This window comes from Marmota marmota, unplaced genomic scaffold (genome assembly GCF_001458135.2).
Source record: "Marmota marmota marmota unplaced genomic scaffold, marMar, whole genome shotgun sequence".
Taxonomy (NCBI): Eukaryota; Metazoa; Chordata; class Mammalia; order Rodentia; family Sciuridae; genus Marmota; species Marmota marmota.
In genome coordinates, this window is record NW_026000082.1 from 43,327,563 (window position 1) to 43,339,813 (window position 12,251).

The following is a 12,251-nucleotide window of genomic DNA, read 5'->3' on the forward strand; positions in this document are numbered from 1 at the left end:
GGAAACAATAAACCAAATAGAAAATTCAATAGAAAGCATCAAGAACAGACTAGATCACTTGGAAGACAGAACGTCAGGCAATGGAGACAAAATATGTATCTTGAAAACAAAGTTGGCCACACAGTGAAGATGGTCAGAAACCATGAACAGAACCTCCAAAGAATTACGGGATGATATGACAAGACCAAATTGAGAATTATTGGGATAAAGAGAGGCACAGAGATACAAACCAAAGAAATGCACAATTTCTTCAATGAAATGATATCAGAAAATGTCCCAAACACGAAGAATGAATTAAAAAATTGAATACAAGAGTCTTACAGGACACCAAATATGCAAAATTACAACAGACCCACACCAAGGCACATTATCCCGAAAACACCTAGTCTACAGAATAGGGAGAGAATTTTAAAAGCCGCAAGAGAAGAGCTTCAGGTTACACATAGGGAGAAACCCATTAGGAGCTCAGCGGATTTCTCAACCAGGAGATCCTGGAGCAGCACACACCAAGCTCTGAAAGAACAAAGGGTGGCGATGTGTTAGAGGGTCCTACGGTGGCCAAGGCTGCGACGATCTGAGCCACAGATGAGTGGCAAAGTGGTGGGTCATGATTCGAAGTATAAAATGAGTGCACAGGAACCATGCTGGTGGGAACGTGGTTGGGTAGAGGCATCCCCGGGGCGGAGACGCTTCCTTGTGGAACCTGCCGAGCACAACACCACTCTCTCCAGCAGGGGGAGCTCGTGCCCTCCCTGAGGCTGTGCAACACCCAGAGACCTTGGAGAAACCTGGTGACCCGGCCCAGCGTCACCATCACCGGGGAAGTGGTGCTGACGGGTGTCTGGACATCGCGGGCTGGCAGGACGCTTGGCCTCTGCCGCATGTGTTTTGAAGGCCACGACCCCAGGCGAAGCAGAGACAGACCCAGACACAGATGGGGCATGTTCTCAGGTCACCTGGCCAGTAGGCAGGGCCACCAAGGAGAGGAGAACCCAGGGAAGACTCGACCCAGGGGACAAGGTGACTGAGCAACGTGGGCCCGGGGTGGCGTGGCTCCTGAAGTGTGGTGACACTGACGGGCCCATGCTGTGTGTGTGTGTGTGTGCGGACACTGACCAACCCATGCTGTATGTGTGTGTGTGTGGGGGGACACTGACCGCGCCATGCCGTGGTCCAGGACAGACGTTAAGATGTGGCTATGGAAGGTGCGGGAGGTCTGCACCACTTCCTGTGCCATCATTACAGCTCCCTGTAAATCCAAATTCTGCCCCCCCTCCAAAAAAGCAAACAAACAAACAAACAAACAAAAATAACATCACTTTTAAAAAAGGCTTTGAGTTACCAGGATAAAATAAATAGTGGAGAATCCCTGAGCAGTGGCAGACCAGCTCACTCAGGGGGAGACCTGGGGGCCCACCACAGCCCCTGCTGCCTCAGCTTTGCCAGACTTGTCTATAACTACCAGCTGAAGGGACCTAAGGGGACATGGAAGGTAGGCAGTGGAGGGTGGGGGATCCCTCCACCCCAGGAAGGGCGCATGAGCCACGCTTGGGTGTCAGTGATTGGTTCTTGATCTCAACCAAATCAGTGAAGAAGCTGGCTTTCTCTAGAACTGTGTTGGAGCTACTGCTGGGTACCTTGCCACAGGTGAGCCAAGAGTCTGCCACAGACTGTGAAGCTAACAGAGGGGAAGGGACAGATATCTGATCGTCATTTGAATCCAGCCAGGCCTGAAGCCCTTACGCTTATGACTCCCTACCTTTTCATGTATTTATGTATCTTTTGCTTAGGCTAGTTTGAGTTAGGGTTTTGAAATGTGCCAACAATGAAATTTTCTGGATAGTATGATTATTGTGATTTTAGCACAAGCCTCAATATGTCATCAGAATTAAAGTTGCTATGACATAGGTTCTGACATGTTCAGATGAAGCCCATCACGCTGTGATCGAGATTTACCTTTAAATCAGATTTACCTTTAACCTTATAAAAGTAAAACAGTGGCCCAGAGAAGTGATCTAAGACCAAGGAACCAGTCACAAGACAGGCAGTGAGACATTAAATAGAGAAGCAGAACAAACAAACAGTTCTCTAGCTGCAGTCGACTGCAGAGTGTAAACTCTGTTTTTCTGCTTCAAAAGTTACACCAGGAAAAACATCCCAAAGTCTTAAAAGAAAACTTTGCACTTTAAGAAACAGGTAAAAGTTACGACATACGCGTGTGATTGTTGTCTGTTAATGTCTGGCGTATCTTTCGGCTGTATCAATGTCATTCTTCTATTGCTCTCTGTACAAGCCCATCTCTATGCCTGTGTGTAGACTGGGATCCATGTTTCCAAGCTCCGTGTTCAAGAGGTGATGAAACCATTGTTCACATCCGTTTCTTCTTTTCTTATTCCTTAGTTAACTGGGTTAGCTGTGAGGGCCCAGCTCCTGGCAGACACAGGGCCCAGTCTTCATTCCTTCTTCCTCCTGATCCCCCACCACCACCACCTTTTTTTTTTTTTTCTTTTGCTTCTTCCAGAAACTGAATAAATGGAGGCGGGTGTTCCGGGTGGAGGTCGAATTCTCCTGGAGGCAGCAGGTGGTGGCTGCGCACGGGGCACCACGGATCTCTGGCTGCCCTGACGGTGGACCAGGAAAGCCAACCTGGTCCACGCTGAAGTGGACGGCTTGGCGGTTTTCCAATGACGCCTTTTTTATGAAGACAGTTAAGGACCTAGATTTGGTCCACGGCTGTCAGTTCATCCTCCGCAGGTGAAGAGGACGGGATTGAGCCTTTTACAGATACGGTCCAGCTCCTCCTCTGCCCATTCCCTCTGGGTGACCCTGACCATGTGTAAGGTAACGGCAGCTGCTTCTTACTTTGTGAGGACGGATGGGGTGGCGCCTAGCGAGCTCAGGGTGCGTCCTGGTGCCCAGGAACTGCTCGTGACACACAGCTACCAGGCAGCTGCGTCCTCCAGGAAGAAAAGGGAAGGGACAGGGGGTGGCCTGCCGCGGGGCTGCGGTAATGGGGGTGATTCCTGGTAAATGGGGTCGAGGGGGAAGCCAGAGCCCACGGTGCCTTTTCCTCCCTCCTTGGTGGCCCTGTTTTCACCCACTAAGTCGTCCCCAGCAGCAGGGGAAGCCGCAGGCCGGCCTGGGGCTGCAGGGAGCACTGTGGCCTGAGCGCCCTCGGCCCTGGGATCTCTGCGCTCCTGGGAAACCCTCCTAGACTGGGACTCACGAGATCTGTCCCTTGATCTCCATTCTGGCCGTCACCGACAGACACATCACCTTGGGAAAGTGTGGCACCTCTTTGGGACTTAGCTTACCCAGGATGGGACGGTCCCAATGGCCTCTGCAAGAATTCTGAAGGGGGAAAGGACACCTTTGACGACTGTGTAGAAACCGGAAACTGAAACTCAGGTCGTACTGGAAGGTGAACTTGGCCCATCAAAGCCCTCACTTTTGACCGTGTCCTTCCCCAAGAAGCAGAGAGCAGCAGGGACTGCTGGCCAGTGGGGGCAGGATGCCGGGGGTCGCCAGAGTGAAGGATGCTTCCAGAAGTCACCAGGGAGTCTGGCTGGACAGGGCAGAGCAGGCCAGGGGAAGGCCAGATACGAGAGCTGACCCCTCAGTCAGGGTCAGCCCAGAGCCCACTCCCGGGTCAGGCGGGAGGAGCTGTCCATGGGGAGAGGAAAGCAGGTCGCCTCTTCCTGAGCCAGCTCTATGTGTCCTGGGTTCCTCTCTCTCTGTGTGGTTCCATTTAGATTTGTCACATTTCAGAACAAAGACAAAATTCCTGTGTTCTGGTGAGTGTTTCCTTGGCCCGCTGCTGTGGAGGACAGGATGGCTGGTGACAGGGCAGCCCTGGCTCACAGCTCCCTTCCTGGGCCCCTGACACACAGAGACACACAAACAGACAACACACACACACAGAGACACAAAGACCATACACAGACACAGACAGACACACACACAGACAGCACAGATACACATACATAGACACACAGACACACACAGGCACACACAAAGACAACAGACACACAGACACAGACACACATAGACAACACACATATACAGACACACAGACACACACATAGACACACAGACAGAGAGAGACAACACAGACACACACAGACACAGACACATGTACACACACAGAGACAGACACACAGACACAAGAGACAATACAGACCCACAGACACACAGAGACAATATAAACACACAGACACATAGACACACACAGAGACACAGACACACACACAGACACAGACACACAGATAACACAGACACATAGACAAGCACACACACACAGACACACAACAAGAAGCAGCAACAACCACCGTGGCAGCCGCCCCTGACCGGCTTTATTTCAGTCTCCTGATTTGTGGGCGGAAACTGTCACTCAGTGGCTGCTCCAGGCCTGGCTGGGGCCTGCAGGTCATGTCCTGCACAACCCCAGGGCGCTGTCTGCCTAGACCACAGCATGAGTGGAGACCATGGAGGCCCACGTGGTGAGGGACTACGATGGTGGCGAGAGCAGGGACTTGGATTCTCGCGGAGCTTCCTGGTGCCCATGTGCTTTGACAGCCAAGAGCTCGTCCTGATTCTCCATCCTGTGTGTCCTCCCATGGGTTTGTCACTTGCAAATGCACCTGGTAGCTGAGGAGGTCTCAGAAGGAGGCATGGTCACTTGGTCACTGGCTGAACAATTTGCATACAGCGCCCCACTGAATTCCACAGGAACCCGGGTGGCGGCAACTATTAGATCCAGCTTCACAGAGTGGAGAGTGTGGCTTTGAGGAGTGAGGCACCTTGCCTTGACCTTGACCCCGTAGCTGTTGAGAGCAGGGATGGGGCTAGACGGGGCCGCTGGACTTGGTCTGCAGGACAGCTGCCCCGTTGCTATATGGTTGCAAACACTCAGTTCCCTAACTTCTTCCCGACTCCTGCTCCCTAAAAACAAGCCTGTCACGACCTCTCTGGGTCACGGCACCAAGCCCGGAGTAGCGACCTTTCCCCTGGGAACGCTTTGACAGGAAAAGAACAGTTGCCCTTGTGATATTAGGACCGCTGTCTTCCAGAGGAGTTCTGGAAAACTCCACCTGGGGAGAGAGCGCCCTCTCCTGGCCCAAAAGACGGATGGGAACAGGAGTGAGCGGGCGTCCAGCTGGCTCTGGATTTCTCAGGAAAAACGGACCCAAAATATTTGATGAGAGTCACTCTCCATGTACTTAAAGATAAACAGCCCACAGGCAGGGTCACCAGGCCAGTGGGACAGAATCCACAGGAGTGGCAGCCGGCACGGGACCCCCTTCAGCCAGAACCTAGGGAGGCTCCCAGGGGGACAGGTCCCGCCCGAGGCCAGCCACACGGTGCCTAGAGAGTCATAGAGGCAGGAAGCAGAGCGCGCTGCCTGGGCTGGGCGAGGGCTGAGGCGCCTCACTCTTCCACGGGGACAGTTTGGGTTCTCCAAGATGAAGCAGGGCAGTGGTGGAGATGGGCACCTCATGCCACCAACGTCCTCACGTAAGCATGGCGAGGTGCAGCTTCAGAAGGGAAAAGATCAGAACCAGACGGACACAGGTGAGTGTGGGAGGTCTCTCTGGGGGTGGGTGATGGAATCGTGCTGGAAACAGACCCTGCAATGGCGGCCGGCTCATCGATTCACTAGAGTTTGCAAGGTGCACATTTGAAATGGGGGACGTGTGTGTCACACCACGTGAGCTTCAGAGAAGCCACGGGAGCCCGCCGGGGAGCCACAGGCCTGTTTGAGGCTATGTGGCTTGCTGTTTGGTGTGGTGATGGCCACGTGTCAAAACCCACCAAGTTAGGCACTTTACCCACAGGCAGCTGGATACGCCAGTCACCCCGCAGCAAAGCTGGGTCTTTAAAAGGCAGCACAGCCTGGTGGTGGCACACGCCTGCAATCCCAGTGGCCTAGGAGGCTGAGGCAGAAGGATTGCGACAGCAAGGCGCTAAGCAGCTCAGTGAGACCCTGTCTCTTAATAAAACGCAAAATAGGGTTGAGGATGGTGCTCAGTGGTTGAGTGCCTCTGAATTTGATCCCTGGTACAAAAAAAAAAGGTAGCCCAGTGTCGCACGGTAATGGGTCTCTCCTAGTTCATCAGACAACGCCCCTTCTGATGGGCACTGAGGTCTCAAATTTTATGCTACTATAAGTAATATTCCAATAAATATTTTCGTAAGATAAGAAAGAAACACATATATTGATTGTATGTCCTCTCCTCTCTGCCTGGCAAGTCACAAAAATCAGAATTTCCTAAGGAGGGGGCCCAGGAACCTATAATTTTACTGGAAATTTCTGAAAAATTCTTGTAATCAGACTCATTAAGGAAACACTGCCTCAGACTTCACAGATTTGAATCAGAAATTCCATTTTCTTTCATCCCTAAAAGAGCCCACAAACACTACATACAAAATATTCTGTATTGGCTTCCCTTCTGTTGGGGCACAGCAGCTCTCCAAGGAGCTGGTGAGCATGCAGCTTCCAGGAGTGCTGTGGGGCTGTTAGCAGGAGCATAAATAAATAAATGAGGAGATATGAATAAATAAAATATGGGTGTCCAGTTCAAACTGAGTTTCTGTAAAAACTGAATAAATTTTTAGCATAAGTATATCCCATGCCATATTGGGGACATACTTATAACTAAAACTATTTTTTTAATATAAACTAAAATTTAACTAGGTGTCCTGCATTTTTTTCTGGCAACCCTAAGCATGCGTCCTTGGGCCTGGGGGAGCTCAGAGATCTGCACTGCTGCTCTGCTGTCACGTGGTTCTGACATGGGGGACCTAAGTGGCCTCCTGAGAACCTCTGATCAGGACAGCACCCTCTGGGTCGGGAGGCCTCGCAGTGCTGCCAGAGGACCCAGAGCTTTCCCTGAGCAAACGTGTTAGCGTTGGTGCCAGGGGAAGGAGAGAGCAGGAGTGGCCTGTCCCAGGTTCCAAAGCCCAGTGGGAGCCCGGTGGTGGGGTCCTGGTCAGGCGCCTGCTGGTCGCGGAGGGCGATCCCTGGGGCCAGCTTTCACAGGGCTCTGGGAGACCCCAGCCCCAGGCCGCTGGCTGGAGTCTCTACATTTATTATTGCTGGTCTTGTCCTAGGAAGGGTCTAAGCCTTGGGGGTCTCAGTCCCTGCAGCGGAGTTGGGGTGGGAGTGAGGCCAACACCCACCTCCCGGGACCAGACGACGGGTGCCACCGAGGCGCCGCAGGCTGTGAGTTTCACAATCGTAACGGGGGCTCATTGGACCTTCAGGTGAGCCCAGGGCGGTCACGGCCCCACCCTGTGGATGCCAAGACGGCCGTCCAGGGTCCTGGGCTGCTCAGGAGCCCGCAGGGAGCGGGGTGGCAGGGCGGGGATCCGCGGCCAAGGCTGTGACCTCGTCGGCCCCTGCGCGCCTCCCTGGTGGGCCCCGGGCTCCTGGTGACCAGATTTTATGGGTTGATTTCACTTGAGACCCAGGTCTGGGCCCTGAGCCCGGGCGCGTTTCTGCCGGGCCGACAGTGAAGGCCACACCCCACCATATCGGGGCGCTGCTCCCCCAGACCCGCGGCCGGGGCTTTCGCAGCCGGCGGTGCGCAGCCTGCCAAGAGGGGCGCCCTCCGCAGAGCTGCACCCTGGGCTGTCCCGACGGCAGGCGACACGGCAGGACGCGGCGAGCTCGGCACATCGTCCCCTGCAGCGCACTGCTGGGCACCTCGTGCTGACCCTGCCCCGTCATGGCTCGGCATGTCGTCTCGGGCACCCTGTGCCCCTGGCACAGCTGGGCACCCTGTCCCCCTGCCCCGACGTGGCTCGGCATCCCGCCTGCAGCGGCCTGGGCTCACCTGGGGTGGATTCTCAATGACCAGCTCGTAGGTCAGTCCCACGGACCCAAATCTCAGGATGTCCCCGGGAATGAGCTTCACAGCCACGTTCTGGATGTGACACTCGTTGACGAACGTGCCGTTGCGGGAATTGAAGTCCTGAAGAACGAAACTGCCCTCGTCCTCGTTGAACTCAATGAGCGCGTGGTGGTTGTCGATGTCTGCCGACTGAAAGCAGAGACGGACAGTGGTCGTAGGAACAAAAATGCATGGCCCTAGTGCGCACTGTAGGCCAGAATGTGTCACCCAAGTCACTGTGGATTGTCACCACATTGTTTTATTTATTTTTTGGTACTGGGCACTGAATCCTGGGCCTGGCACATGCTAAGCAAGTACTCTACATGGAGCTACACCCTCCGCTCACAATCCTCATTGTTAAAGGATGCTGAGGATCAGAGAGGGTAAGTGATTTTCCTAAGGCCACATAGCTAGAGTGTGTTGGAGCTGGGATGTGCTCTCTGACTGCAGACCTGGGGACAGGCACCAAGTTGTTGGGTGGAGAGTCAGAAAAAGGCAAAAGGAAGCTGGGTAGTCTCAGTGGGTAAATGTTTGGCCAGGGAGGTGGCCATTCCTGTTCCTGTTCCCTTGACTCTGCACCGGCCGGTGTAGGGTGGGAGGGAAAGGCTGGGCAGGAAACAGAAACCGCCTGGACACAAACCACAAAGGCCAGTGGCGAGTGAGAGCTGTCCAGCCAGGTCCATGGAGAGGGTACACATAGCTGAGGGGGTATTGCTGTTCATTGTTTTGTTCATTCAAAAAATAACATTTCTTATTGCAGAAAATGAGAAATAGAGAAAAGCAGTAAAAGGCCCATCCCCCAGAGGCAGCCGCTGTTAATACTGTGGCTCACATCCTTCTGGGTTTTTTTTCCTATGTTGACATTCTTTTAAAATTAAAACAAAATTAATCACTTAACACATACAACTGCCTTTTAAAACTTGACATGCAATGAAGCATTTTCCCATGTGATTAGTTTTTCCCATTGCATCTTAGAAGCTACTCAGAGTTTATCTAACCAAAGATGATCTACTTTTCAACAGGGGGCCAGGTGTGACTATGGTCCCCAAAGGAAAGGGCTCCTGGCCAGTGCATCTATGAGCTGGTGGTGGAGAACAGAAGCACCTCTCAATTTCATTTTTTAAAAAATCTGATTGAACTCAAGGATGCTTAACCACTGAGCCATATCCCCAGCCCTTTTTATTTTTTATTTTGAGATAGGGTCTTGCTAGGTCTCTTAGGGCCTGGCTAAGTTGCTGAGGTTGGCTTTGAACTTGCAATCCTCCTGCCTTGGCCTCCTGAGTTGCTGGGATTACAGGCGTGCACCACTCTGCCTAACTTAATTCTGTTTTAATAAGAAGAGTGAGCCGAGCTCAGCATCCAGGGCAATAGCACCTTCCCCTGGCCTCGGGCCCTGCAGGGAGGTAAAGAAACACGTTTCTTTTCTTTTCTATTCTATTTATTTCCTTTCTCCCTTCCTCCTCTTTTTTTATTTATTTTTTTTGTTTTGTTTTTATGATGGGGCCTCACTATGTTGCCCAGATTGACCCTAAGCTCAGGTGATCCTTCCATCTCAGTCTCTGGGTAGCTGGGACCCCATCCACGTACCACATGCCTGAATGTCTTTGTCTTTTAAGGACACAGTCTACAGGACATCCACTCCAGCCTGAGACTTTGCAATCGTTTTCTAAGTTCACCTTCTTCATCTTTTCAGGATATCCCCATCAGGTTTCATTAAAAAGTACACGCACTCAGAAATCTAAAATGCCATCATAAGTACCAACAGTTTATTTTACTAATAAAACATATTGATGCATGTGACAGAGGAGCATTCTAACATATTAAACTTTACATGCCAGGAAACTGGCCAGCTTTCTTACCACGGTGTCCCATTTCATCCTCACAATCCAGACAGTCCCCATTTTGTGGAGGAGGAAACTGAGTCATAGAATGATGGATTTATGTGGGGCCACCAACTTGACAAGATTGGTTTGTGCCCAGTTTTCTTAAATTGAGGTCTATTGACAAGTTTCCATCAAATACTTTAACACTCCAAATACAAAGACACCAAAGAAAGCTGGAGTAGCTAAATTCATTGCAGACACATCTGACTTCAGAAGAAGAAGAGCTATTGGATGTAGAGAGGCATTAAAAAATGATAAAAGGGTCCATTCTCTGAGAAGACGTAACAACCCTAAACATGTATGCACCTAATAAGAGAGTTAAAAAATACAAGAGGCAAAACCAAATAAACTGCAAGTAGAGACAGAACATCCCTTGTGGTAGTTGAGATGCCATTCTTTCTCTGCCAATAGTAGATGGACCCAGCAGACAGAAAATTAGTAAGGCCACAAGATGAACTGATGGCACCAGCAATCAACCAGATCTAATTGGTGTTTATAGACTATGTAAGCCAACAACAACAAAACACACATTCTTTTCAAGTTCATATAGGATAATCATTCACCAAGATACACCACATTCTGGGCCATAAAACACATCTCAACATATTTAAAAGAATAGAAAGTATGCTGACTGTGCTCTCAGACCACAGTGAAATTAAACTAGAAGTCAGGAAGAAAAAGATTGCTGGAAAATCCCCAAATATCTGAAGATTAAACAATTTATTTCTAAATAGCTAAATACCACATGAGTCATAAAAGAAGTCCCAAGACCAGTGAAAAATGATCTTAACTAAATGAAAATGAAAACCAACATTTGTGGCTGCAGGGAGAGCCGGGCATGGGTGGTGTTGAATGCATACATAACCAAGAAGAAAGACCTCAAATAAACAATCAAGGCTTCCACCATGGGAAACCAGAGATAGAAAGACAACAAGCCTAATACAAACAGAAAGAACATAAATAAAAATTAGAGTAAAAATGAAAGAAATTGAAAAAGGAAAAAAATATAGATAACAATAAAAGAGACTTGTATAGTTTGGATTTGAATGTCTCCGAAATGCACACATGTGGAAGGCTTGGTCTCAGCCTGTGCTCCTACTGTGAGATGGTGGAGCCTTTAAGAGGTGGGGCTTAGTGGGAGGAAGTTAGGTGATTGGGGACGTGCCTTTGGAGGGAATCTGCGGACCCTAGCTTCTTCCTCTCCTTTTGCTTCCTGGCTATCATGGGGTGAACGGGCCTCCTCTGACATGATGTACCTTGCTGCCCCAGACCCAGAGCAGCAGGCCAAGCAGCATGGACTGAAATCTCTGAAAACATGTGCCAAAATATACCTTTCTTCTGTAAGGCGATTATCTCAGGTATTTTGTTACAGTAATGGAAAGCTGACCAACACAGACTTCAAAAGGTGACTCTTTAGAAGGATCAATAAAATCAACAAACCTCTAGTAAGCCAACCAGGAAAAAAAGAGAAGACACAAAGGATTGCAGGCAGACAGGAGAGAGAGGCCATTGCCACTGAGCCCAGGGACATGGAAAGGACAACAAAGGAATATTATGAACAACTCTCTGTCCACAAGTTGGATAACTTGGATGAAATGGTCCTACTCCTTGAAAGACCAATCTACCAAATTCATACAAGAAGAATCAGATGATCCGAGTGAGACCATACATTCTTCATAAAAGAACTTGAATCAATAATTAATAATCTTCCAAAGAAGAAATCACCAGGCCCAAATAAGTTCATGGATGAATTATATCAAACATTTGAGGAAGAAGTGATACCAGTTCCCCACGATTTCTTCCAGAACACTCCCAACTCATTCAATGAGGCCAGTATCATCCCAATTCCCAAACCAGATACAAACATTACAAGAAAGGAAAACAAAAAACCAACATCTCGTATGAACATAGATGCAAAATCTTCAACAAAATGTTAGCAAACGAATCCTCAATGTACAAAAAGAATGAATTGAATACTCCCAACCTGCCGAGCACCATGACTCCGCGTAGCCTACCTAAGAGGTGCTCTGAAGCCTCACTTGCCTGCAGTGGGGCACTGATGAGGGTATTGTGTCACAGGACCTTAGCCCAGGAAAAGACCAAAATTCAAAACTCTAAGTGTGGTTGCTACTGAAGGTGTGCTGCGTTCGCACCACTGGAAAGTGAGAAGAATCACAAACCATCACAACTTGGGGGCTGTCCATACAGAGTGAACGATGTGAGCCAGAGACTTCAGTTAGTAAAAATATACTCACCAACTATAAAAACATGCATTGGCAAAGTGTGTGTGTGTGTGTGTGTAAGTGTATGTGTGTGTGTGTAAGTGTATGTGTGTGTAAGTGTATGTGTGTATATGTGTGTGTAAGTGTATGTGTGTGTATGTGTATAAGTGTATGTGTGTGTAAGTGTATGTGTGTGTGTAAGTGTATGTGTGTATGTGTGTAAGTGTATGTGTGTGTATGTGTGTGTGTAAGTG

General features: G+C 49.8%; 1 protein-coding gene and 1 long non-coding RNA gene across 2 annotated transcripts in view; one reads left to right on the forward strand and one right to left on the reverse strand.

Annotated features, from left to right (window-relative positions):
• Fhad1 (forkhead associated phosphopeptide binding domain 1) overlaps positions 1-12,251 on the reverse strand; it is a 119,577-nt gene that overhangs the window by 91,964 nt on the left and 15,362 nt on the right. Inside the window, 1 exon segment of the mRNA XM_048816283.1 lies at positions 7,836-8,042. Coding sequence (XP_048672240.1) covers positions 7,836-8,042 — 207 coding nt within the window.
• Positions 2,073-3,789, forward strand: LOC125620505. Its single transcript, XR_007352243.1, has 2 exons — positions 2,073-2,196; positions 2,522-3,789. It is a non-coding gene; the product is annotated as an uncharacterized LOC125620505 (long non-coding RNA).